Source organism: Sinohyriopsis cumingii, chromosome 11, assembly GCF_028554795.1.
Source record: "Sinohyriopsis cumingii isolate HCF-2022 chromosome 11, ASM2855479v2, whole genome shotgun sequence".
NCBI classification, from domain to species: domain Eukaryota; kingdom Metazoa; phylum Mollusca; class Bivalvia; order Unionida; family Unionidae; genus Sinohyriopsis; species Sinohyriopsis cumingii.
In genome coordinates, this window is record NC_142971.1 from 50434850 (window position 1) to 50461538 (window position 26689).

Sequence of the window (26689 nt, forward strand, 5' to 3'; positions counted from 1 at the left end):
AACGAAAGTGATGCACATGGCGAAGTGTCAAAGTGTGTTGGATAATTAGTCTTTTGATCGAAATTATCAGTAGGCGCCAGAAATCAATTAACAGGTAGTGTAATCTCCATGGCTGCTGAGATTTAAGTTTAACGAATGCGGGCTGATTCGGACCAAGTTCATTGGCATGATTATTCGTCAAATAATTCGAACCACGCAACATATGACAATGAAACACTTACCTCAGGGGCGTATTAACCATTAAGCAGACTAAGTACCTGCTTAGGGCACCAGGGCCAACGGGGGCGCCACAAAGTTCAGAAAAGGGTGAAAAAAAAAAAACGAATGAAGATTTGTAAAAAAATTGATAAAACTAGTGCAAATTGATCATAATGTTCTGTTTCGTGATCATGGTGCACCGTAGGGTTATCTTCCCAGGTGTACGTGGAAAGGAGGGGGGCACCAAGATTTGTCAGTACTTAGGGCACCAGTGAGCCTTAATCCGCCCCTGACTTACCTGATTTATTTTGGTATTTATAAATGAAAACAATTGGCATAGAGACCTAGTCCGAGTTTCCTCAGACCCCTCACGCCCCATTTGATAGTTGGACATTTATGTTGGGGTGTGGGGTCAGAGTCCATTGCTAGTCATACAACGTAAGACACATCACCCGATATTTTTGTTCTCGGGGTGATGGGTCTTGCTGCCTAAATAACGGCGCTGTGTAGCGTGTTTTGATGTCAACTAACAGTATAAATAAAGTCAAATTTTCAGAAGTATCACACACAACTGGCAACCAATAACGACGCTTTCCTACAAAGTAAAGTTATAATGTTTTTGTCAGACTTTACTTACCCTGATGTCTTTTCTCTAATAAATTTAAATTCTCACAAAAGAAATGGACCTGTTTTCAAGTTTTATTGGCCTACATTTCAGCTGGCTGGAAAGCAATGAAAGCCGGGAATGCCGAAATCGAGTTAAGTTGAAATATTATTCTTTAAAGAAACGAATAAAAATATATTATGCCTATTGGAACTGTTACAAGCAATATTTCGTTTCGCTCAAAAAAACATATCAGTTACATGAACCTACTTAAACATACTTTGGCATACTTCGACTATCATCACATTGCAGCAGATTCAAATGTATGTCAACGGAACATGAAAATGCGTCCATTTGCTAGTGTCATATTTTCATTCCGGCAGATAAAGACAGCACAGTAAGCATATTAATTACACATAAATTAGTGGAAGCATGTCTATATATGCTGCCAGATGTGTGAGATATTCCTGAAACTTTGACTACTCGTTCCAATGTCAACGACATCGGAACATGCTATACAAGCCCATTATTTGGATAGTAAGACATAGCACAAAAACGTGCTATGTCTTACATCTGTATTAATTCACACATTTGCCAGCTGTTTCAAAGGTATATGCCTACTTAGAATAATGCCACTGGCTTCAGTCAGTGAAGTCCACATTTGACAGAATTGAAAAACAAAACAATAAATTTAGTTACAGAAGCTTTTAAAATTATAAGAACTACTGGATATTTCGTTAGTTTGTTAACCACTCTGCAGCTGGCCTAAAATGCTCAAATTTATTACAGAATGACTTGCAAATTACTGAATAAAGTCACTTTAAAAATCACTTAAAACTTTCCACGCTTAATGACATCATCATGATATGACTGGGAAATGCTCAGCTTTGAAAAGTTTTTATATAATACTATGAGATTAAAATAATCTCAAGAATCTTCCTGGACAATAAAGGTATATTGTATTTCTTTACAAATAAACCTATTACTATATTTTGTGATATGACAATAACAGCTGTATTTTTATAGAGGGCACCATCAGAATTTCACACAATTTCACATGTAGTTAGAAGCAAGTTAGATGGAGTTTATTGTTCATGCTAAGATTTGCCATTCTGGCTTTCTTCCAGCATTAAAATTATTTTTAAGAAACAGACAAAGTGTTAAAAATTGACATCCACTACTTCGTAATAAATAATCTGATATGAATAAATACAATGATATTATATAGTTAATATCATACATGATACTGTGTGAATTTTCATTCACATCAATGAGATGTGATCCAGCAATATACATTGAAAAATAACTTGTACAAGTGCAGAATTCCACAATTGTTGCCTGAAACAAGAATGCTTTGTAGCAAGTACTGGTGTTAAAAGTGCTTTCTTTGTTGGACTTGGGTATGCAAGAGTAGAAAAGGGTATTATCAATCAAACTTTGACTTATCACAAAAAAAAACTCACGAATCTTTTGATTACTGAGGCAGAGAGCTAAAAGAAAAAAATGTGGAATAAGCAAAACTGTATAAAGTCTACTGTTGTATTAATTTGTGATCAGTTGGTAAAAATTCACTTCCATTAATAATATTAATAATAATAATAATAATAATGACCTTATTTAAAGAAAGTAACACAATTAGCTAAAAACTAATCTACCCTGAGGCCCTCATACAAAGGAATTCATTTATTTAAGCTGCATCTCTGAAGCCACTGGACATATTGGGTTTGGAAGAAGGAAATAGAGTGGGCATTTCTAATCTCAACTGGAATACCATTCCAGAGCAGAGTTCCAGAGTATTGGAAACTTTTTTTAAATAACTCCTTATTGGGTTTGGGAATTTTATACTGTTTGGTAGACATGGATCGCAGGTGGGGAGTATTACCAGGTAGCCTATACTGGAATAGTGATTGTAAATATTCAGGAGCACTATTGTGAGATATCCTGTACATTAATTTGGCCATTCTCAAACAGATTCGGCCTTTAATAGATAATATTTTTAACCTACCAGCTAAACTTTCCTTGCTTTCTTTCTGGATTGATATTAGCCCAAATGCTCTTTATTGAAGATGTGCCAGCTTTGCTATGTTTTTATCATTTGAATTACCCCATACTGTACTACAGTAGTCCAAATAGGGTTGTATGTAACTGTTATAAAATAGTTTTCTGTGCCTTTCAGGGAGAAAATGTCTTATCCTACTGAGAAGCCATAAACTTGAATTGACTTTATTTCTGATATGTTTGATATGTTCAGTCCATGATAGGTTATTATCTACCAGAACACCAAGTAGTCTATCATGACAGACCATTTGCAGATTTGTATCCTTCCATGTCAGACATAGTTCATCACTATCAAGATTTGTCCTTCTTTGCCGTGTTGAGATAAGTAATATTTTAGTTTTACCAGTATTTACCACCATGCCATTACATGTGCACCAGTTTTCCAGTTTGTTTAGTGCATTCTGTAAAGAAATTTCGAGCTCATGCTTTGTGTTTTGGATGTCTGACAATGTTGTGTCATCTTCATAGAGATCTGTAGATGATATTGAGTCTCTTAGTAAAAGTGGTAGGTCATTAATAAATAAAATGAATAGTAATGGACCTAGAATTGAGCCTTGTGGTACTCCATATCTAATTGTTTCAGGTTCAGACAGAACATTATTTATGTAAAGATGTTGTGTTCTCTCATTTAAGTACGAAGTAAACCACCTAATTGTTCTTTCATCACACTGGTAGATTCTCAGTTTCTTCCAAAGAATTTCATGATCCACCATGTCAAAAGCTTTCCTGAAATCTACAAATACAGTTCCTATTATTCTACCTTGGTCAAGTGCTTGAAGCCATTTATCAGTTAGGGAGATCAAGGCAGTCTCACAGGAAGGTTCTGTCTAAAGCCTGATTGATTAGGGTGTAACAGCAAGTGTTTGGTTAAATATGACATGAATGAGTCATGGACATGTTTTTCAATCAATTTTGACAAGTTTGGTAGTATTGAGATTGGTTAGTAGTTATCAGCATCATCCTTAGAACCAGATTTGTGAATAGGAGTTACTTTTGCAGTTTTCCATATTTTGGGGACAGATGAGGTTGCAACATGCAACATGCCTTCTAAAGGAGAAAAATAAGAACCACTAGCAAAGCTGCATTTTGACCATGCAGTTCATGTTGTGGAAACTGCACATATGCCTGCATTGTTTGTGACTTTTGCAACCAGTAGTATCATTCAAATTGTGAATCGTTGTCTGATGAAGATTTTCAGGAATACAAAAACCTGAATGCTTTGTATCTTTGCAAACACCATCTTGCACTAAGAATTGGTGACTCAAATTATGACTACATGCAAGGGCTGCAATGACTGGAGCAGGTAATTTATTACTTAATTATTGCACGAATATGATTATGAAGCACCTACTATTCTATTCTAAATGTAGAAGATTACTGGCCAAATTCATTTAATTTTTTTCTTCCTTGTTTACCGCTGTTTTATACCTTGTCTTTTCCTGGGTTTTTTCTTTCATTTTTGTTGGTGTATGTTTTATTGGTTCTTTTTTTCCCCGTTTCATTTTTCTTTTTGTTCCTTTGTTTTTCTTACATTTGATATTTCTTATACACTGACCAGTAAACTGAGTCCATGACAGAGTTGTCTTTCCTGATGCTGAAAATACGTTTGTGTCTGTTATGGTCCGTTTTAACAATATTTATCGATTTATTTTAGTAACACTTTGTTTTCTTGGTAATTTAATGCTTTACAATGTTCTTAGTGCCCAACTTAGAACTTCTTAGTAGTTCTTGGTGCTTGTTAGTAATTCTAAGCAGTGTTTACCAGGACCGGTGATCCTACAATGTAAGATATCAACCCTGATATTTATGTTTTGGGCCTTAAGGTCTTACTGCCTAAATAACGGTGCAGTGTAGTGTGTTTGATGTCAACTAGCATCACAACAAAAGTCAAATTTTCAGGAATATCTCACACACTTGGCAGCCCATAATGACACTTTTCTACAGATTAAAGTTATAATGTTTTAGTCAGACTTTGCTTACTCTGATGTCTTTTTTCTAATAAATTCAAATTCTCACAGAAGCAGATGGACCTGTTTTCAAGTTTTGTTGTCCTGCATTTCCTTTGGTTTGAACGTGATGGAAGCTGGGATTGCTGAAATTGTGTTAAGTTTAAGCATACTTCTTTAGCAAAACGAATGAAAATATAATAATAATGAAAAAAGTGTTTTGATACCTTTGTTTCGTTCAAGATTCTCATCATCCTTTTATCCAATCCTGGCTTCCATCACATTCCAGCCAACTGAAATGTAAGCCAACGGAACTTAAAAACACGTCCGTAAGGGAGGTAGAGCACCGCAATAGCAGGTTGCATCCTCCCATTAGGGAAGTAGAGCACAGTGACAGCAGGTTGCGCCTTCCTGTTATGGAAGTGGAGAACCATGATAGGTTGCACCCTCCCTTGAAGGAGGTGGAGCATCACATCAGCGGATTGCTCTGCAATACATATCATGCTTCTGGCAACATGTTGGCCCCGTCTGTCTGGGAGACAAAACACCGCTTCCGTGATGCACACAGAGATAACTCAGTTGAAGACGATGTCTTCTCTATCTATCATTCATTGGCCTCATGGACAGGGCAAGAACCAAGCTTCCCTCTTCTACCATCCCACTCTGTGCAGGATTTGCAATCCATACACAGGACTCAGGCTAGGGACAAGGACAGTATTAGTGTTCTCCAATTCCCTTTTATACCAATGAACTCTTATGGGATATGGGGCCTTCCAGTTTGGGGCCATTGGTCCATTATGCCCCCATGGACCACTGCACCTTACCCTCGCAGTTAGAGTGATGCTGCAGCTCATGTCCCACCATCACCTCATCACGAAGTGGCTTCCTCTAGGAAGGCTAAAGGTGTTACATCATCTAGAGTAGACAGACATTCTCATCTTCTCTCTATAATTCATGATGAACCAGGGACCATGGTACAGAGTGTTCCTATACCCCACCATCAAGGGACATAGTGATGCCCAGCCACTCTCCAACTTGGAGCGTCCTTAACTATGCTGATAATGATGTACTCTCTATCCTCGTTCAAGACAGAAGCTGTAGCAATGACACCTTCTCTCAGGCCAACCCTTTCATCTCATATGGATGAGGAAGAAGAGGTCTGGTCCTTTGAAAAGGTGATAAACAAGGTGTACTGTCAATTACCCCTGGACTTGTACCCCACACCGACGGACACACAGTCCAAAAAGATCTATTCCATTTTGGAAAAGATCTCCAGGGTACCAAATCAACCAGACCCCTTTTACTTCTCCCATATCCAACCACGACTGAGGAAATATCACAGAGGTTTTCGCAAGGACAAAATATTGCTTGACAACTTAGAGGGTGATCTGTTCCCTCACCATTGAGGCCCCTTACTACTTCTTCCATCTACTGGGTACATTTCCTGAAGTGGCCTATCAAACCTCCTCCTCTGGACTCTTATTTCGCCTTTATTATTTCCTACTCAGAACCTTGAATGCCACTGCCAATTTGGTTCCTTTAGGACATATCCATATGTGTCCGTGCAAAGTGGAAACAACACAGTGATTCTCTATCAACCCCGATCCCTCTAGGACCAGATTTTAACTACTATTTGCTTTGGTGGATGAATGGAGACAGATTCCTGGTGCCGGTTCCCATGCACACACATGATCCACACTCCTATCTGTTCGCTGATGTGTCAGATTCTGGTTGGGGTGCTCATTTGGACCCAGAGTTCCACAGTTCTTGGACTCGGGTGGAATTGTCCCACCACTTCAGCAACTTTGAAATGGAAGCAATATTTCTAGCATTGCATGGGTGCATTGACAGAATAATTGGTCGATGTGTCATGCCCTCCTCAGACAACACACCCATCATATCATATCTATGACATCAAGGAGGCATACTCAGAGAATGTCACAATCTGAGTCAGTAGGAGACATGCTGATTCTATCTGCACCCCCCCATAACTTCCATTGCTGTCTGATCCTATCTGCCCCCATATAACTTCCACTGCTGATTTCCTTTTGTTCCATTTTTAGACCAAAAGATGTTCAGTATCCACTATCAATAGCTATCGAGCTGCCATCTCCAACACCCTTAAATTCTCGCAGGGCACTGAATAGGCTCAGATTCGCACCTTGCCAATCTTATTAAGCGTTTTGAGCTCCAGAAACCTGTCTCTTGTGTGTTTTAACCAAGCCCTATATGAACCATTGAGTGAAGCTTCCGTTCAAAACCTCAAACTCATCTGTGTTCCTACTTGTTCTAGCTTCTGCAAGACGAAGAAGTGAGATTCATTTCTTGTCTATTGACACTGGCTGTCTCCAGTTTACAGCGGGTTGCACCTCCCATTAGGGAGGTTGAGCACTGCAACAGTGGGTTGCACCCTCCTGTTAGGGAGGTAGAGCACTGTGACAGCTGTCTGTGCCCTTCCATTAAGGAGGCGGAGTATTGCAACAGTGGGTTGCACCCTCAAATTATGGAGGTTCATAACTAGAACAATGGGTTGCTCCTTCCCATTTTAGGGAGGTAGAGCACTGAAACACAGCTTATGTTTTTGTTTCTCTCTGGGGCACATTGGTATGGCACAACATGTGGCTCAGAGGGACATCGCTCTATAGATCAGCCTATTTCTCTGTGGTGGGTACAAAACAATTTCTGATTTTGATCGGTTTGATGAGAGCACCAGCCAACCCTCCTGACAAATTCAGCTACGCAATAGCGGCAGGATAAGTAATTGCTGCTGTTAAAATGTATTTTTTTTGGTGGGGGTAAACTAATTTTAATTATGCAATACTTACCTGCCACTATTGCCGAATGCCCTTCTCCCACCCCACTCTGATATCTTGTGTAATCGTTGTCTGTGAAAAAGATGAAGGTAATATTTACCTTCTGCAATACAGAGTGGTGTGCAAAAGGTCATTCTGACTTTTCCTCACTCTGGGGGAGGATGTACTCACATCAAACAGACGGTGAGTTTTCAGCATGAAAATGGATTAGCTATTCTATTCAGTAGTGGAATTTAAAATATTCCCCCCAACCCCTACATACTAGATCTCCCAACGTACCTGGGAAATAATGAGAAATATTATATTTTAACCATGTGATAAATGTTACATTTAAATCCTGGATGAAACTTAATGATATATTAATGGTCAGAATTGGCCTGTAATCTGGGCCAAATGAAGCTGTAATCTGGGCCAAATCAGCCTGTAATTTGAGCCAAATAAGCCTGGTCTGAATCAGCTATGGTATGAATCAGCCTGTTTCCAGATCTAACCATTGCAGCTTTATCTAATCCTTTTATGATCACTTGAAATTTGTAACATATTAAAGGAAAAAATCGTTTGTCTACAAAATGAACTTGAATACAGAGAACATGGCTGTTGATAGTCCTTGAGTGTAAGATGTCTGCTCAGATATTTATGTTGTTTGGGTTGGCACAGACATCATAAATATCAGAGTAGATGTCTTATATTGTAGGACTAGGTTGTTTGAAAATTCATGCATCCAAAATTAAAAGCACACAATCTTTTACATGGATTTCGGTATCTTGGTGAACCATGGTCACTCAGGGTGCCCAATTTGTAAGAGGAAATTATGGAATTAATGATACATGATAATTCATATCCACAGGTATAATTTAACGCTAGTTGGGTTGTTTCTTCAGACAAAATTTACAGTGACCAAATGCAGAATTTTTATCAAACAGTATTTTCTTTTTTCTTTTCTTGTTTGTTGGAATGATGACTGGACATAATGGCCCAGAACATAATTGGCACATTGCAGAATTGATCTGTAGCAAAGTCGGCTAATTACATACATGGTCGATGCAAATTTAATTTAGAAATTATTACTGCCATGGTCAACTTGTACCTTTAAACAGTGTCTCAGTTTTGGCCCAGAAGCTGTTAATGTTTTTTTATAAGAGTTGTTATTTTAAGATAACATTTTTGTTGTTGTTCTGATTCTTACCTTTGATCGCTTCGTAACACTTGTTAACTCTAAAGCGCTTATCCTTACTGTTCACTGCCATCAGTTTGAGTCTTGGGCTCGGCGATTGTGGGTATGCAAGAAAGCTTGCCAGTAGCTTCCAGTGGGTCAGTGGTTCTTACCATGGTTTTCCCAGGTTTTTCTTCCAGTCTTATACTGGCCATCGTGTATAACCTATCTTGCACTGAGAAATGGTGTTAAACCCAAAACAACTACAGCAAAACTTGTTATTTAACAATAAATATTTATTATAAATATGTTATTTACTGACTAATTAATCATTAATGATTCTGCCAACTTTACAGGTAGCATTAGCTGTAATCAGTGGCAGATTTACCATTTGGCAAACAAGGCAGCTGCCAAAGGCAGCAAAATTCATTAGGCAGGATAAAGCATGAAAACCCTTTCCTGCTGAGTTACTGACTGAGTCTAAAATCTGAAGGCATCAGGTTTTAAAGTCTTTAATATGTTGTTTTGTGCCTGTGGTTGTGGTGGGGTGACAACTCTGATAGTGCCTAGTGGCAGCAAAGTTATAAATCCTTCATTGATTGTAACAAGTATACAAACAATACTGTAAAACTATTGTGGACTACACATTGTTTGTTGAAGAATTAAGCAAAAGGTTGTTATAAAATCAAAAAGTGATTCTAGTGTGGACTGTCTAAACTTATGTGGTTAAGATATATAAATATACTGTCTTCCAGTGCAGTTTTCATAATGTGTTCATAGCCTTTATATAGTCATGTGGTATATTCTTATTCATGAATGACATTGCTTATTAATATAATTATTTCTGATGAATCCTCAAATAAAAGCATAAATCTTGTATGTTGGATTGTTCTTGTCACCTGTTTACACAAGAAGTTAATTACTGTAACTGAATACTAAAAAATCATACACAGATGCACTGACCATAAAGCTAACCAAAAAAGATTTTTTAAACAAATATCTGAAATGACCGTTGCCAAAGGATAAGATATCCACATTACTGTTATATAAATTGTGGAATGACCTAGCAATAGGCCAAGTACGTAGTGGTCCTTTTACAGGTTGAATGATCAAGTTATGGGCTGAGAACATTAATGGAATGATTCTGCCCCAGAATTGTTGGAATTAGTCTCTGCACAAAATTCTTGATACAGTGCATGTGATAGTAGTGGATCATCAGTAGTAACAGATCGTTTTCACATTTGTCATCGATTTTCTTGCAAATTGCTCAATTATCAAGGATGAATATGCTGCAGTTATTTACCATGGAATTTTAGCCTGGATCAGAAATATACTTTCAAGAATTGCTGAAAAATCTAAAACAATTGTCAGGGTTGTTTTTATTGTTGTTATAGGGTTTCAGCACAAGATAGGCTATACATGGCAGCCAGTATAATTGGAGGAGGCTATAACTGGTGGAGGAAGAACCACCAACACATGGGAAGCTACTGGCAATCTTTCTCACATACCCACACTGGCCAAGCCCAAGAATTGAATCCATGCAGACAGAGGTGAGATGGCAGTGATCCATAACAGTGAGTGCTTTAGACCACTCATCCACTCACGGCCCCAGTTACCAAAGTAAAACAAAAATCAGGTATTATTTGTTTCTAGCCATATTTGTTTGGGAACAACATACATCATAGTTTATTTAATAACCAGTAATAATAGTCCAGAAATTAAAATGAAAGCACCCATGTGAATTTGACAATAATGGATTGGTCTTGTTACAGCAGCTGGTGAATGAGGGGAAATGTAAAAATTAATTTTCTGTTAAGAACCTGTACAAAATATGAACTGTGGTGAAAAGGGATGATGAACTAGAGTAAAAAGGGATGATGAACCGGACTAAAAAGGGATGATGAACTGTACTAAAAAGGGATGAGAATGTGCCAATATTTGAACAGTTGTGAAAATGATTTTTCAGATTGTATTTTATTTAATGTGTTTTTTTGCCATTGTTTTGCTGTTTTCAATCTTGGTTCAAAATGAGATGTGACTGAAGCCAACAATTTCAATCCTGTGTGATGCCATGCTGCCAACATCATGCTGGTATGCCTTAAAACTCAAACCAGTCTAAATTCACTTAAGCTAAACTGAGCTATTTGAGATGACCAAAAGTATGAGTTCATTTTCATTCCAATCATGTATAGTTAGCCCAAAAAATTTCATAAATTCGCACTGTAGCACCATTTGTGCAAAATGTGATATGTTACTACATCAGAAAATATTTTGTAATAATCAGCTTTAGTCAACACTAGAGGAAGTTACCCCCACTATTACATAACTTGATAAGTGTTACACCAATTGTTGTGTCAACATCAGAGCCTTTGTGCAGATCAATTATACATTTTTTAACAACCATACATAATTACATTACAGTTTTCCTCTTATGAATAATTGGTTTCCTGTATGTTTCTGCTTCATTTTATTACATTAGCATTAGTTCATATACAGCCACCTTACCTGTTAAAATTATTTTATTATCTAAACATTTCATTTCCAGCAGCTGATAAAACTTGTACTTTAACTTGCTTACTATCAGTAATTTGTTCTCTTGTCAAAATGACCATCATTCCAGAGACTGTAGTTACCTTCCCCTATCACTTTGACATTCAAGAACACACACACATCAGCACACATAGATGGATGTACATATACACATGCACACAGTCCCTAAAAATGAAATAGTGTTAATTATATATTCAGAGGTATGTTTGGTGCATGATTACAGTAATGTACCCCATATACAAATTTCACTGCTTTGAAAGGACAGTAAAATGGCCTCACAAAACCATGCATCACATATTACTATAGCAACACCAAACAGTCACCGAGGTAGAAGTGATTGCGATCACAAGGTGGTGGATTACCAGATTCTGGGAGCATTTGAGTGGGTAGGTCTGGGTGGCAGGGGTAGTCACAATAGCCAAGCATTGAGTGGGTGACTATCAACAACACACCGATTGAGACGGGTGGTGTCTGGGGGATAGACAAAGAACTATGATGTTCACTTGGATGCCTTGGGGGCAGACAATACCCAGTGGGAAAAAACACTTTAGTACCTACTGTTTGGTTCATGCTCAGTGGCATAGAGATGGACATTTCATTTGTTGGAAGTGTGGAGCTGGCATCATTGTCATACATAACATATGTAACAAGTGTGGATCCAGTCATCAGACTGATGAGCTGAGTCACATAGTAAGAAAGACCATACAACAGTTTAAAAGTGTCATTAGTTAGCAGCATAGTAAGGACTCTCTTCAGCAGAGACGTTTAACTCTATTAGAGGTGTGATGGAGCAAGAGTATAACTGTATTAACTCCACCTTTTCACAAATTTCAAAGATCAAACACTATGGTATACACAGAAATTGTATATACCCCTCAGGGAATTTGCAGTTGGCAACAATTTTCTGCTTAGAAGTTGGCAATGCATACTAGAATATCCTAGCCAACACAAACTATGCCTAGCATGGATCATATGAATGCTGTGTTAAGAGAGAGAATGATCACTGAGCAATAATACAAAGATATGCTGGAAACAGTGTTGGCAGCATGAGAATGGCAGCCAGCCCCAGTCATAGTGTGGCCAACGCTAGCCCATAGGTGGCTAAAGCTATCCCCATTGCAGCCACTTGTACTGGCTCTCAGGCAGCCACTTGTACCAGTGCTGAGCCCATCCAAAGCAGCTAAATGAAGAGACATGGATGTCAGCTAAGGCCCCCTCCAGTGAGGCAGTACTTTCAACAGCCTCTAGTACTAAAAGAGGGTAATTGCAGAAAGAATAAAATTGTCATTGACTATCAAGCCTCCATATCACCCTGTTATCCTCTAAGACTTGAGCTTTCCAAGTTACTGAGAGCCATAACCCCAAGCCTGGTCAGCAATCTCATGCAGGAGATTGGAAAGAAGGGCATTAAGTCTAAACAAAGCATCATGGCTCATTTAGAAAAGATTAAAGCAGAAGTAGAAGCCATCGCTGTGCCTGCATATCTAGTGACTGAGCTAGCTGAAGTAGCGCTGTTGGCTGATAACCTCAAGGAGACAATAGCTAAGGCTATGACCAAGATTGAGAAGCAATTAGAAGAATTTACAGACAGTGGCTGAGATTGGTGGTTAGGTATGTGTGATGAGGTAAACTTTTACATCTCACATTACCATTTGAGGTAAAGAATATATACCCATGCCCAAGTGGATCCCTAAAAGGGCTATCATTATCATAGAAAATAATGATGCCTGATGTTTTGAATGGGCCATCCTTTTTGCCCTGTATCCTCCTGATGACCATCACCCCAAGCACACTAGCAAGTGTAGTAAGTATGAGCTTAAGTTTCCAACGAACGTCTCAGATATTAACAAGTTTGAGAACCTCAACCCTACCATTGCCATTACAATTTTGGTTGGGAACAGTCTCTTTATTCTCTATGCATCACGGACAAAAAGCTGTATTAGACCGTTAACCTGTTACTACTAACATGAAAGGCAGAAGTACGAATCAAAGACTTTTCCTGGATGGTATATAGTAGTACCAAAAATGAACATAAGAAACAAATCTGCTGCAGATACCTTCTCCGGACCTGACCTTGAGAGCCATGTTAAAGACTGCTGCAGTATAGACTCAAAGCCACAGAGGACCTTTCTCCCAGAGCCTGGAGAGAATACATTTGTCTTTAAACATCTCTTTTGTCTATGCTTACCTGAACGTCCTTAATGTGCTTGTGATAAGGGACAAATTGACCCCACTTATGGTGATGGCTATACAATTTTTAACCGACCCCCATGTGGTTTTTGCTACAGCAATATCGTGATGGTAAAACTACCTCCTGCCCCCATGATATAAAGAGGAGGCAGTGAGGTAGTCCAACTGATCAAGAGCCTGGAGAAAGAGATTTTAGGCCTTCATAAAGAATTAGCCTGTCCCTGCCCTCAAGTGATCACACTTTCCAACACCATGGAATTTAATGAGATATTGAGATGCCTCATCTGCTGAAGCAGTTTGGTGAGGACCTGGTGAAAGATCATCACCACATTAACAGCTGATTTCAAGGAGGCACCCATAACAGCTGCAACCTCCAGCTGTGAGTAAAACGGGGAAAAAATCCACATAATCTTGCACATCCTAAGTAACTATGACAAACCTGCTGGTGGCAGCACAGGGACAGCCTCAACTGCAGACATCAGTGCTATTCCTCACAACATGCAAAATACATGACATTCTCCCTTGGCCAGCTTCAGTTGATAGGTGGCTGTCAGCTGCTACACTGTACCCTGTTCAACCTGGTTATAGATATCCCTCAAAAAGACTGACATCACTAGTTGATATATTGCACATGATGCACCCCTTATGACTATCAAGAATGTTTACCCATACAAGTGTATGGATGGGTGGGATATATTTGATTTGACCCTGCTACACCACCATTAACTTTATGGGTATATATTCCAAGGACTAGAAAAGTATGGGATACTTTTGGCTGTAAGACCATAGGAGACTATCGGAAGCAGGACATTACCCCCTCCCCATCATTTACCCCCATGGTTTATTACCCCCCTGCCATTACCATCATTTACAAATACAGATACAAAATCGAACTAAAGCAAATGCAGCGATGACGACGAGCGATGAAGAATTTAATTGTTAATTGATACTGTGTTGGCTTTACCACAATATGATTCTATCCCATCAATTAAAGTGTACACAAACACAATATGATAAGAGTATTGGTTTGACATCAATAAAAATGATTTTACCAGTCTGTGTTCAATCTATACTATTGTGTTGGCTTCACCTTATTGAATATACTTCAGGCAGAAATGGTTTCTAATTAAGTGTAGACAAACACGATCTGATAAGAGTATTGGTTTCACATCAATAAAAATGATTTTAGTAGTTTAATCTGTGCTCAATCTATACTATTGTGTTGGCTTCACCTTGTGAGTATAATTTGAGGAGAAATGATTTCTAATTAAGTGTACACAAACACAATCTGATAAGAGTATTGGCTTCACATTAATAAAAATGAGTTTAGCAGTTTAATGTGTTCAATCTATACTATTGCATCGGCTTCACCTCATTGAATATACTTCAGGCAGAAATGGTTTCTATGCGCATGCGCCAGAAAAACTTTAAATAAAAACCATATATATATATATATATATATATATATATATATATATATATATATATATATATATATATATATGTGTGTGTGTGTGTGTGTGTGTGTGTGTGTGTGTGTGTGTGTGTGTTCTCTTAAATATAATATCACCAGAATTAATTTTACTGGGGGGGGTCACAGGGTGGGTGGGTAATAAACAGTGGGGTAATAGCAGGGGGGTAATTTCCTAGACTTGGAGACTATCACAATTTCTCCCTTAAGACAGATACGATCCTTTGGGCAGATGTCTTTGATGCCTTCTGGGTCACCTCCATTAAGACATATGGCATCGACCCTTCTCACTACTTTATCAAGCGGCCGAGTGGTCTAAAGTGCTCTCCGTTACGGATCACTGCCATCTCACCTCTGCGTGGGTTCGAGTCTCGGATTCAGCCAATGTGGGTATGTGAGAAAGCTTGCCAGTAGCTCCTCGTGGGTCGGTGGTTCTTTCCAGGGTTTTCCCGTTTTCTTCCTCCACCATTAATAATGGCCACCATGTATAGCCTATCATGTGCTGAAAAATGGCATTAAACCATACAGCAACAACAACAACTACTTTATCACCCCCAGTTTCAACTGAGAATCACTGCTCAAAACCAGAAAGTGGAGCAAGAGCTGCTGACTGATGTCAACATACATCTCTTTGTTGTGCGAGGTTTTCGAATCTCTGGTATGTAATGATTTAGACATGGTATGTGTGTAAAATTCATAATTTCTTTTTTTCTTGCAACAGATTGATACTATTAGCATAAAATCAAAAACAGGATGCTGCTAATTATTTATCAACATTCCCATTTGTCCCCCCCCCCCCATTAAGATGTGACGTTTGGGTCTGTCAAAACCAGTGTCAAGAGAATTTAAAATAAGAAGGCCATTTGCTGGGACTACCATGTTAAGGTGTTTGCTCTCCTTTGATTAATATTCTGTTGAGTTATTATGCATGGTGGTTGGGGCACTCTGTTATCTTTGCATCCATGAATTGTTTTTCCGCAGCCTCAGCTACATCAGTGTGATTTTTGATGAAAGAAACCGACAGGATTATAAGTGCCTCAGATTGCCCCATTTTCAGTGATCTAAGCCAGGTTCTTTGCATCAACACCTCTGAACCTGACAACAATACCTTGAATGTCCATGCTAGATATTCCTGTTGCTGTTCCACCAGCTCCTAACGCCGCTGCATTTGCAACCACTAGAATTGCTGCAAGGATTGGAAATATTCTACCAGTTGTTTTGCAATTGCTTCATTGTAACTCCACCATTGTTTTTATTGCATTTTTTTATTAGGGCATTATTATTTAAAGACACAACAGGTTCAGTTACTCTACCAATTTTCCGCAGGCCTCATTCAACCACCCGCATCATCCAACGTCTTATCTGATAGATTCATCCGGTTCTACATTTGGTGAAAAACCAAACATCGATAACTGCTGCCAGTATTACCTACACATGCATGAAAATACATGTCAGCAACGGATTGTCTGAACAACTCCAGGTGTTCCAGGAAAAGTAATATATCCGGTACAGTGTAATGATGTGCAAACTAGTGTCAACGTTTTGATGTCAGTCAGTATACCTTGACCATGTCAGTCAGTATACAATGACCATGTTGGTCAGTATACAGTGATCATGTCGGTCAGTATACAACCACAATTTGTAATATGCATGTGCAATATGATTGGCTTCTGTACAGTTAAGCAAAATTACTTCAGAGGGTTCCAGATGACAGTTAACCAGAGAAACTTAAGTCACTTCTAAGTTGTCAAAGATCGTCTTACTACAGTTTTGGTCATTATCTGAATTTGTAAGTTACAACATCACAGATAAAAAATTTAATGCAGTAAGACCATATTGAATACTTATTTGCCATGTAAACTGTCCCATAAAATTACAATAACAGATAATCTGAGTTCACTCACTTTGTGGGAATAGCACAAACAGATCAAAGCCTTTATCACAAGTGAACACATTAACAGAACTATACCTGGATAAAGCGTTCAAAATTTTTTCAGTGTGGCCTTAGTATTAAACTGCACCAGGAATTCTGTTTCACCAAAATTGTGTTCCTTCAACTGTTGCTGATATCTACTCTGCTTGTTTTGATTATCACCAGCAGGATGTAACATGGTTAAGACGGCCCATTCAAAACATCCGTTATCATCAATTTTTGCATTTATCCCTGACTGTGGTGGTGTTGGAATATAACTGGATCCTCAGAGTGATTGGTATGGGGAAATATGTACTTCAATTTACGCACATGTGTCAAGAGTCCATACTGATACTGCATTGGTGTATTTTTCAAATGCCTCCAGAATCTTTTCAGTGCCTTTGATTTCATCATTGATAGCCTTTGTGTCCTTGTGGTTTAGGATTGTACAAGCAACACAGTGAATCCACGGTGTTGTGATTTTAAATCTTTCCTTGCCATGATTAAGCAGCATAAATAAATGTGAATTAGAAACACTTTGACTCCTGAGTTACTAGAATGCTGTAACACTGATATAATTCCAGGAATTATATTTGATAACAGTTGTCTATGCTTATGAAACGTAATTGCTGATGACTACAGTTTTGTTCATCAGTGACCATTACAACTAGTTTCACAACTATAGGTCTTAATAACAAACCTGTGTTGGCTTTAACAATATGGCTTTGTATTTGTATTCCATGCCGTTACACCATTTGTTTTAGTTGCATCACAGTTGACTTGCTTATATAATGTATAAGGAAAATTATTCTCTAATTAAAAAGTCTGTCAATAACCAGCTTTAATTGTTGTACTCTACCAGTAACAAAAACTGCAATTGCTTCAATCCTAGCTATTAATTCATTTACTTCTGTGTCAGTTTCAATAACAGCATGTATTCCATCAACAGCGTCAGGTGTGTAATCACAAGTTTAACATATCTTTTTTGATGCGTGCAATTATACTCGCAAACAGATCCGCATGGCCAGCAAAGCTGATATTCTATTTGACTATGATGCCGCATTTAAGACATGGTCGAGCACCTGTACCAACATGATAGGCCAGCAGTTGTGATTTGTAGTGTTCATAATGGCATGTTCTGCCACATAATTCATATTTTACAAGGCATACACTGCATTATCTAATTGGTTTATTGATATCATTCATTTTCCAGTCACCACTGTTTTGTCACATTTCCTCGTAGATTGGTTGCACTTTAAATTTTTACAGAATTTATTAGTAATTTGAAATTGCAAATCTGACATTTTGCAAATAAACAGGTTTATAGTCTTCATCATCATAAAATTCCATTGAAAGGTTAGATAAAAATACTGCCAGCATTGTATCGGCCCAAATTACCCATCATGGCAAGTATTACATTAACTCGAGTATGACCAGACTTTGTATGTTTGTATCGAATAACATCAAATGTCTTGGAGCGTTGGTAAATTTCCTCAATAGTTAAAGCTTCACTGCCTTTAGTAATAGCTTCTTAAAATTGTTTACAGTGCTTGCATTGCTTTTCTTCTGTTTGGTTGTATTTCATTTCATAGAAATACTGAAGAGTGGTGAGTGTGGATGCCATCATTTTATTACTGCAATACTAAAATCATCTGAGTTACCCTAGTTGATCTTCATTAGCCAAGCTACCACATTCACTTACTGTTTCAACATTCTTATATCATAGTTGTCCTCATCATCAGCATCACTGCAACATTCATCTTTACTCAGTGTTAACAACTTTATTTGTTTGTGTTGTTAATACCTTTATTTGTTTGTGTTGTTAACACCTTTATTTGTTTGTGTTGTTATCACCTTTATTTGTTTATGTTATTAACACCATTATTTGTTTGTGTTGTTAACACCTTTATTTTTTTTATCAAATAATGAAGTTATTGGTTTTGTTCTCAAAGTATCAGGCAAGCTCAGCTCACTGCTTTTCTAAGATAATTCCCAATTTAATTAATGTATCAACATGTTCTGAATATGTGATGTATGTATAAAAATTAAATTTTAAATAAAACCAGTTTGAACCAAAAGAGGCAAAATTCTGTTATGATACTACTTGCTGTGCTATCATACTCCACACACACACACCTAGACCCACCCTAAAAATGCTCTCAGGGTCTTGTAAACCCCCCCCCCCCCCGCACCCATGCCACCTTTCCTATACCCCCTCTTATTTGAGGACTGTTTAATAGGAGAAAAAATGCTGCTCCATTACTTACCTGCTTGTGAGGTCAACTACTAAGGACACAACTGTGGCCAAAGTAGGTAATATTCAATCAGTGATTGAAATTGCTTGACTTAAATCTCTCCATCCTATACTTTCAATCTCACATGTACTGTGTATTTTATATATAATATAGTGTAGTACATACAAAAAATGATGAATAGAATGGAACATACAGCATGCTTTGCAAAGTAGGCTTTTCACTGATATGAAGCCACTGTGCTGGCAATGTTAATCAGTCATTGCTTTTCAGATTTGAAGACCTATGTGTAAAAGCTGACAACCGGTGCCGTTGAATAGCCAGTGCCTGTGTTCTTTTTAACTACTGCCAATACAGAACAAAGATGGCAGATATGGGACTTACCCAGAGGGAGAGTATGTAGAAAGAACCTATATTTCTTTAAACCTTATATTAACAACCTTGACCCTTATGTCATGTGTTTAGCCAGAAGATTTTTTCCTTTCAGTCAGAAAGGTATTCGTTCTTTTTTTTATATTTATTTCATCAAGGAAATGGTATTATCAGTTTTTTAAAATACTTTTGTGTCATGCCATATTGAATAATGTGTTCATGTTTGTTCACCTTTCTGTACATCCTTTCTTCTCTAGTCTCAAGTTAGTCTGTCCACCAATCAATATATCTTTCCACTTCTAGTCTCAAGCTAGCTTGTGAACCATATGCCTATCAAAATATCCTTCCATCTCTAGCTTGTCAAGATATATCACAAATTTTTGTTTTCCCCAAAAACTAGGATGTATTGAAACTATTTTGTTTATAATAAACCTCGGTCAAGCCCGTTTTTCATCTTTCTTGTTTGGAATTTGATGTGTTGTGGTCCTCTTTTAGTCAAGTTTGCAGTTATTTCATACCATATTGACAGAAGCATCTATGTCATCTGGACATAATTCTGTTGTTCAAGGTCAGTCATATACTTAAACCAGTATTTTGCCCAGGTGTGCAGGCCAGGTCAGTCATATATCCAGTGCATAATTAAGGTCTTCCAGGGCCCTAAACACTGAAAATAGTATGTTTCCCCCCTCCTACAAAATGTTAAACTCAAAGAAAATAATATTAAAGTTTAACCAAAAAAGGTTAATTTGAAAATTTTAATTTTTTCTGGTGCCTCTGTTGGGCTGGTGCCTTAAGCAAATGCTTAGTGTGCATAATGGGTAATCTGGCCCTGCATATACTGTAAACCATTATTTTGCCCAGGTGCGCAGGCCGGGTCAGTCATGTACTGTAAACCAGTATTTTGCCCAGGTGTGCAGGCCAGGTCAGTCATGTACTGTAAACCAGTATTTTGCCCAGGTGTGCAGGCCAGGTCAGTCATGTACTGTAAACCAGTATTTTGCCCAGGTGTGCAGGCCGGGTCAGTCATGTACTGTAAACCAGTATTTTGCCCAGGTGTGCAGACCAGGTCAGTCATGTACTGTAAACCAGTATTTTGCCCAGGTGTGCGGGCCAGGTCAGTCATGTACTTTAAACCAGTATTTTGCCCAGGTGTGCGGGCCAGGTCAGTCATGTACTGTAAACCAGTATTTTGCCCAGGTGTGCAGGCCAGGTCAGTCATGTACTGTAAACCAGTATTTTGCCCAGGTGTGCAGGCCAGGTCAGTCATGTACTGTAAACCAGTATTTTGCCCAGGTGTGCAGGCCAGGTCAGTCATGTACTGTAAACCAGTATTTTGCCCAGATGGCACAGACTTTTTCATATTGAGCTTTAAACTCATTATCATTTCTAAAGCATTTATACAGCAGCTGAACATATTCTTTTTAAATATTTTAAAAAATTTTAATGCTAATTTAGCTTCTTGGGCTTAGACTGAAATGCTAAATGACTATTGAACACAAAGACACCCCCAAAATGCTAATTGACTATTGAACACAAAGACACCCCCAAAATGCTAATTGACTGTTGAACACAAAGACACCCCAAAAATGCTGAATGACTATTGAACACAAAGACACCCCAAAAATGCTAAAAAAACTATTGAACACAGTTCACCCCAGAAATGCTAAATGACTATTGAACACAAAGACACCCCAAAAATCAGCATCATGTTAAGTCATTGCTTAAAATACCTAAGGAGTGTAATTGAATTTAAACTTCATTTCTGTGTCACACAGAAAAATACAAGTTTATAGTATATGATTAACCCTCACTATTAAAAATATAATTATAGCTTTTACACATAGCAAAAGGGGTAATTGCAATTTCAGGAGAATTATATTACAATTAATGTTTATCCCACATTGTGGTGAACGATGTCTGTAGGACATATTGTGCAGGAAGCTATTCTAAACCCATGATGATTAAGATCAATCAACTCTCTTGTAAAGCAAAACTTTACTAAAGATACATTTTTTCATTTGGGAAAAAGTAGACAGTATAAAAACTGCATTTGTCATTGAACAAAGAATCCAATGGATGTAATGTGATGTGATTTGGATTTTTAACGTAGCTTTAACAATTTTTCAGTCATATCGCTACGATGTCTGCAGTGTGGCAGTTTATAGTGATGTCTAGCACTGGGGCATCATGCCGCAGACATGTTGCGTGATGTCCCACCCAGTCACATTATCCTGACACCGGGCCGACCAGTCCTAACACTAACCTCTTAATGCTGAGCGCCAAGCGAGGCAGCTGTTAGTACCATTTTTGTAAGTTTTTGGTATGACTCTGGCGGAATCCAATGGAAGATTTGTCAATATCTTATTTGTAGTATTATTGTTGAAATTTATTATTTTTTCTTAACTTAAAGATAATCTCATTGTTGTCTTTTACAGTTTTCAAAGTCTCACTTAATACTTAATTAAAACCTATATGTGTACATAAGCAAATAATCTGTTATTTATAAAGGGTTCAGATGAAAATATTACTAATGTCACTTGCATGAGCTTTAATCATATTTATTGATCATACAAACTGGACACCATCTTCTTTCAGTGGATTTATTTAACAGACCTCCTACGGACCAAGAACTATTGAGACTGTCAAAGTGTGTTGCACGTTGGTGGGAACTAGCCAAGGAGCTGGGTCTCAGTGATGCAAAGATTGCCCAGATTAAGGCAGATCATAATCTAAGTGTTGTGGAGCAGTGTTACCAGGCACTCAAGGCTTGGAAGAATGACCAGCACGGAAAAAATGAGGGAAAATTAGGGTATCTCGTGGTGGCCTGTAAGGAGGCATCTGTTGACCAGGCAGAGGTGGAGAAAATATTTAACAGTTCTCAGGACTGATGTATGGGATTTAGTGTAGCATTTGGACTAAATATATTCCTGTTATTCTCTTAGTGTTTAAACTTCAATCTTCTCTCAGTGTTTAAACTTCTACCTTTATTCATGGATTATTTTAATATTTTTTAATACATGTGCATAATTTTCATTTGAAAGGTGCTTATCATATAAGTATATAAAGATTCTATGTGGTTCTTACATATGCTCAAGGTAGAATATTGAAAAAATTATTTGTAAGAAATACATGTATTGTTTGTTTTTCAATTACAATCTTTGTTGGGCAAATTTCAGAGGTCCATAACTAAATTTTACCTGATCTGTTCAGGAGAGGTCAAATTTGACCTGATCTGTTCAGGAGAGTTCAAATTTGACCTGATCTGTTCAGGAGAGTTCAAATTTGACCTGATCTGTTCAGGAGAATTCAAATTTTACCTGATCTGTTCCAGAGAGTTATGCCATAACACTGCATCAGATCCACCATGGTCCTCACTGACACTGTTGATGTTGTATTAATAGTCAAGATTTATCCTTTTTAGCTCACATGACCAAAAGGTCCAGTCAGCTTATGGTATGGCCCGCTATCCAGTGTGTACCTTCCATCATGCCATAAGGTCAAGTGAGCTTATGGTATGGCCCACTGCCCAATGTGTACCTTCCAACATAGCCATAAGGTCTAGTGAGCTTATGGTATGGCCCACTGTCCAATGTGTACCTTCCAACATGCCATAAGGTCTAGTGAGCTTATGGTATGGCCCACTGTCCAATGTGTACCTTCCAACATGCCATAAGGTCTAGTGAGCTTATGGTATGGCCCACTGTCCAATGTGTACCTTCCAACATGCCATAAGGTCTAGTGAGCTTATGGTATGGCCCACTGCCCAATGTGTACCTTCCAACATAGCCATAAGGTCTAGTGAGCTTATGGTATGGCCCACTGTCCAATGTGTACCTTCCAACATAGCCATAAGGTCTAGTGAGCTTATGGTATGGCCCACTGTCCAATGTGTACCTTCCAACATAGCCATAAGGTCTAGTGAGCTTATGGTATGGCCTACTGTCCAATGTGTACCTTCCAACATGCCATAAGGTCTAGTGAGCTTGTGGTATGACCCACTGTCCAATGTGTACCTTCCATCATGCCATAAGGTCTAGTGAGCTAATGGTATGTCCCACTGTCCAGTGTGTACCTTCCATCATGCCATAAGGTTCAGTGAGCTTATGGTATGGCCCACTGTCCAATGTGTACCTTTCATCATGCATCATCTGTTGTCTGTCAACATTCTGCTGTTTTAAACCTCTCAAAAACCACTTTGACAATTTCAATCACACTTTGTAGAAACTGTTTCTCAGGACAGCCTTTACCAACCTACTCAGGTCTTTTAAAATTGAATATCTGATTGGCCAAGCCTTTAATTTAGCTCTGGTACCCTTAACCCTGTATCCGTCACCACTAATTAGTTAAATAGTCACATATACAAAAATTCTCAGCATCAGCTAACATTGTCACAGATTTATAGTGTCATCCTCCTGGTTTATTTCTTCACTTGCTGTACTTTGGTTTTGAATGTCTGGAATCAGGTAGCCTTATTGCTTATTGCATTCTCTGCATAAAAATTCAGAGCTAACGTTGCTGGTTAGTCCTATTATAATTCTTACTGCTTCCTTTTTGTATATTTTTAAGTCTCTAAGAATTGGTTTCAGTACACCCATCCCATTACATGCTCTAAAATTGGTCTCATGAAAGTTATATATATTTTGTTTAGTAAAGTGAATCTGTATTAATTTTGAATTGAAACCCTCTCATTATTCAGTCATCTTTTATGCTTTCCAAATACATGAAAGTTCTTCAATGTGCTTTTGCTAACTTCCATCAACCATTGTAGTTACTGCAAGGTGTTTGTGGTTATCAAAAAAGGCAATAGATTTAACATACAAATAATTTTGGATGAGAAATTTGTGAGGCATTTATGAATAATATGGCTTCTGTTTTTTTTATGCACTTAAGACAAAAGCCATTATTTGGTCCATCTGTGTATCTCTCTAGGCCTTGGTTCATTTTGGTGTTCAATAATGTTACTTGCTATTGAAACATAAGACACATGACTAACGTCAGCAAGTGGTCTTGTTATACTAGACAAACATTATGCAATATAATTAACATAAATAAGAAAAAGTAGTTGACCATGTAGGGATCCTTGTGGGATGCCTGCTGTTATGAATTTCATGCACTATGAGTCTGCATTTAAAAGAACCTTTTGATTTTTTAATGATAAATAATCATAAAACCAGTTTTGCATGGCTCCCCTTACTCCTTTATTATTAACTTTGTGTAACAATTCTTTGTGTCAAACCTGAGCGGATGCTTTAGATATGTGATTCTAGCACTTGTGTGATTTGATAATGAATGTCAATTAGTTGTCATACCATTGAATTGTTTGGATGAAACCTGACTGTAATTTATAGATAAGTTTATTTTCATTAAAAAAATCTTTCCCACACAACCTAGAAGGGATATTAGGCAATAATTCCCCCCTTCTTAAAAATATGTATTTTATTGGCAGTTTTCCATATGTTAGAAACATTTCTCTCATTTAAAGATCTGTTAAAGAGAAATTCAGAGGTTTGATTATAGGATTTCAGACTCCCCTGAGCAGTTTGTGACTGAAAAGATCTAGCCCTACTGCCTTTTCAAGTGATAAAGATATGGTGATGTCATTGACCTCTTCTCTAATTTGCACGTGGTCAAAATTTGATCAGTGTGATACAATTTTGGAAGTATGAAAATGTCCCTATCATCAATGTGAAATAGAGGCATCCAAAATAGACTATCATCAATGTCAGATAGAGACTTGCAAAATAGACATTAAGATAGTTTGCTATTTTCATGTTCTTAATAATCATTTTGTTTGAACTGTTTACTTCAACAAGTTGAGGAACCACAATGAAAGGTATTCCTTCAATATAAAATAAAACAATCTTCAGTATTTTTTCCAATTTTAAGAAGTAATGTTTAAAGTTTCAGTCTTCTTAGCGAATTTTCCTATTGCATATTTTTAATTATTCACTTTTTCTTAGCTTTTTGTAAATTTGCCATTTATAGTGGCTGTTCATCCCACAACTTTCTTAGCTGTTTTTCTTCTATATGTTTAGACAATGCTGTCATACCAAGGTTGATCACATGGACACACAGTAATGTTTTTATGTGGTATGCAAGTTACAATAATTTAGATGTAAAAGATTCGGTAGCATCATCAATGGTTTCTTTACTATTAAGAAATTCCTCCCATGGAAAATGCTCAAATTTCAGATGTAAAAGTGAATAAATTAAAAAAGATGATCAACAAAAATAAATATTCAACAAATCAACCAGATTTACTGAAACAAAGATCATATTTATTAGAACTGATATTAATTTTAAATTCAATAAATATTAGGAAAAGCTGTGTTATTCCTTTTGAGCTAGATGTTTCAGGCATTTTGGCACTTTCGCTTTTGTTGAAGTGGATTTTCACATTAAACAAGCTTATAGTTGTAAGATTTATGACACACTTGTGCATAAGGTTGAAAATCAAGCACTTTCCTTTAAGGAATTTCTTTTAATAGTAATGAAACATGGTATGAACAGATTCTTGAAAAAAAATTTTTTTTAACTGTCTTACCTTAGATCCTATTTTCTCTGGAAGGACAGTTTGCAGTTGATACTTTGAATTAGTTTGACCACCTTGTGAATACATTTTTTTTTGTGTATTACTACATTTGATAATTTGAATTAGTTTGACCACCTTGTGAATACATTTTTGTGTGTATTACTACATTTGTATGTTCTTCACAATTCTTAATAATTTAGGGCTACATTCATGCCTAAAATTTCAAAATTTGATTCATCCCATACAAAATGATTTTATAAAATATCTCCATGCAGTTAGTGTTCGCCATGAATTGAATAATAAATCATTTTGAAAGTGTGCTTGTATTCATGTATATTTGAAAGGTGAAGCATATCATTTTTTATTTTTGGTGGTGTAGAAATTTTCACATAATTTGTATATTTGTGTACTGAATGAATACTTTTCTATGGAAATCATAGAATGCATGTTGCCAAAACACAAAATTAAGTATCAGTCATGAAAATGGACATTCATGTGAGTAAATGAATTGTTAGACTTGTTTTTTTTTTATCTGTTACATATTATGCAATACTGGCATCAAGCAGTTTTCAGCTGGATGCCACAAAATTTTGTTATACCATTGTAACAGTAATCAATAAACAAATATTTACAAATCA

General features: G+C 37.3%; 1 protein-coding gene across 1 annotated transcript; it reads left to right on the top strand.

The window, feature by feature from the left end:
• Positions 1-26689, top strand: LOC149788429 (uncharacterized). The gene is made up of 3 exons (XM_089974415.1): positions 1-94; positions 19421-19542; positions 22115-26689. The coding sequence occupies exons 2-3, from the start codon at positions 19512-19514 to the stop codon at positions 22405-22407; spliced, it is 324 nt and encodes a 107-aa protein (XP_089830541.1). The 5' UTR covers positions 1-94; positions 19421-19511; the 3' UTR covers positions 22408-26689.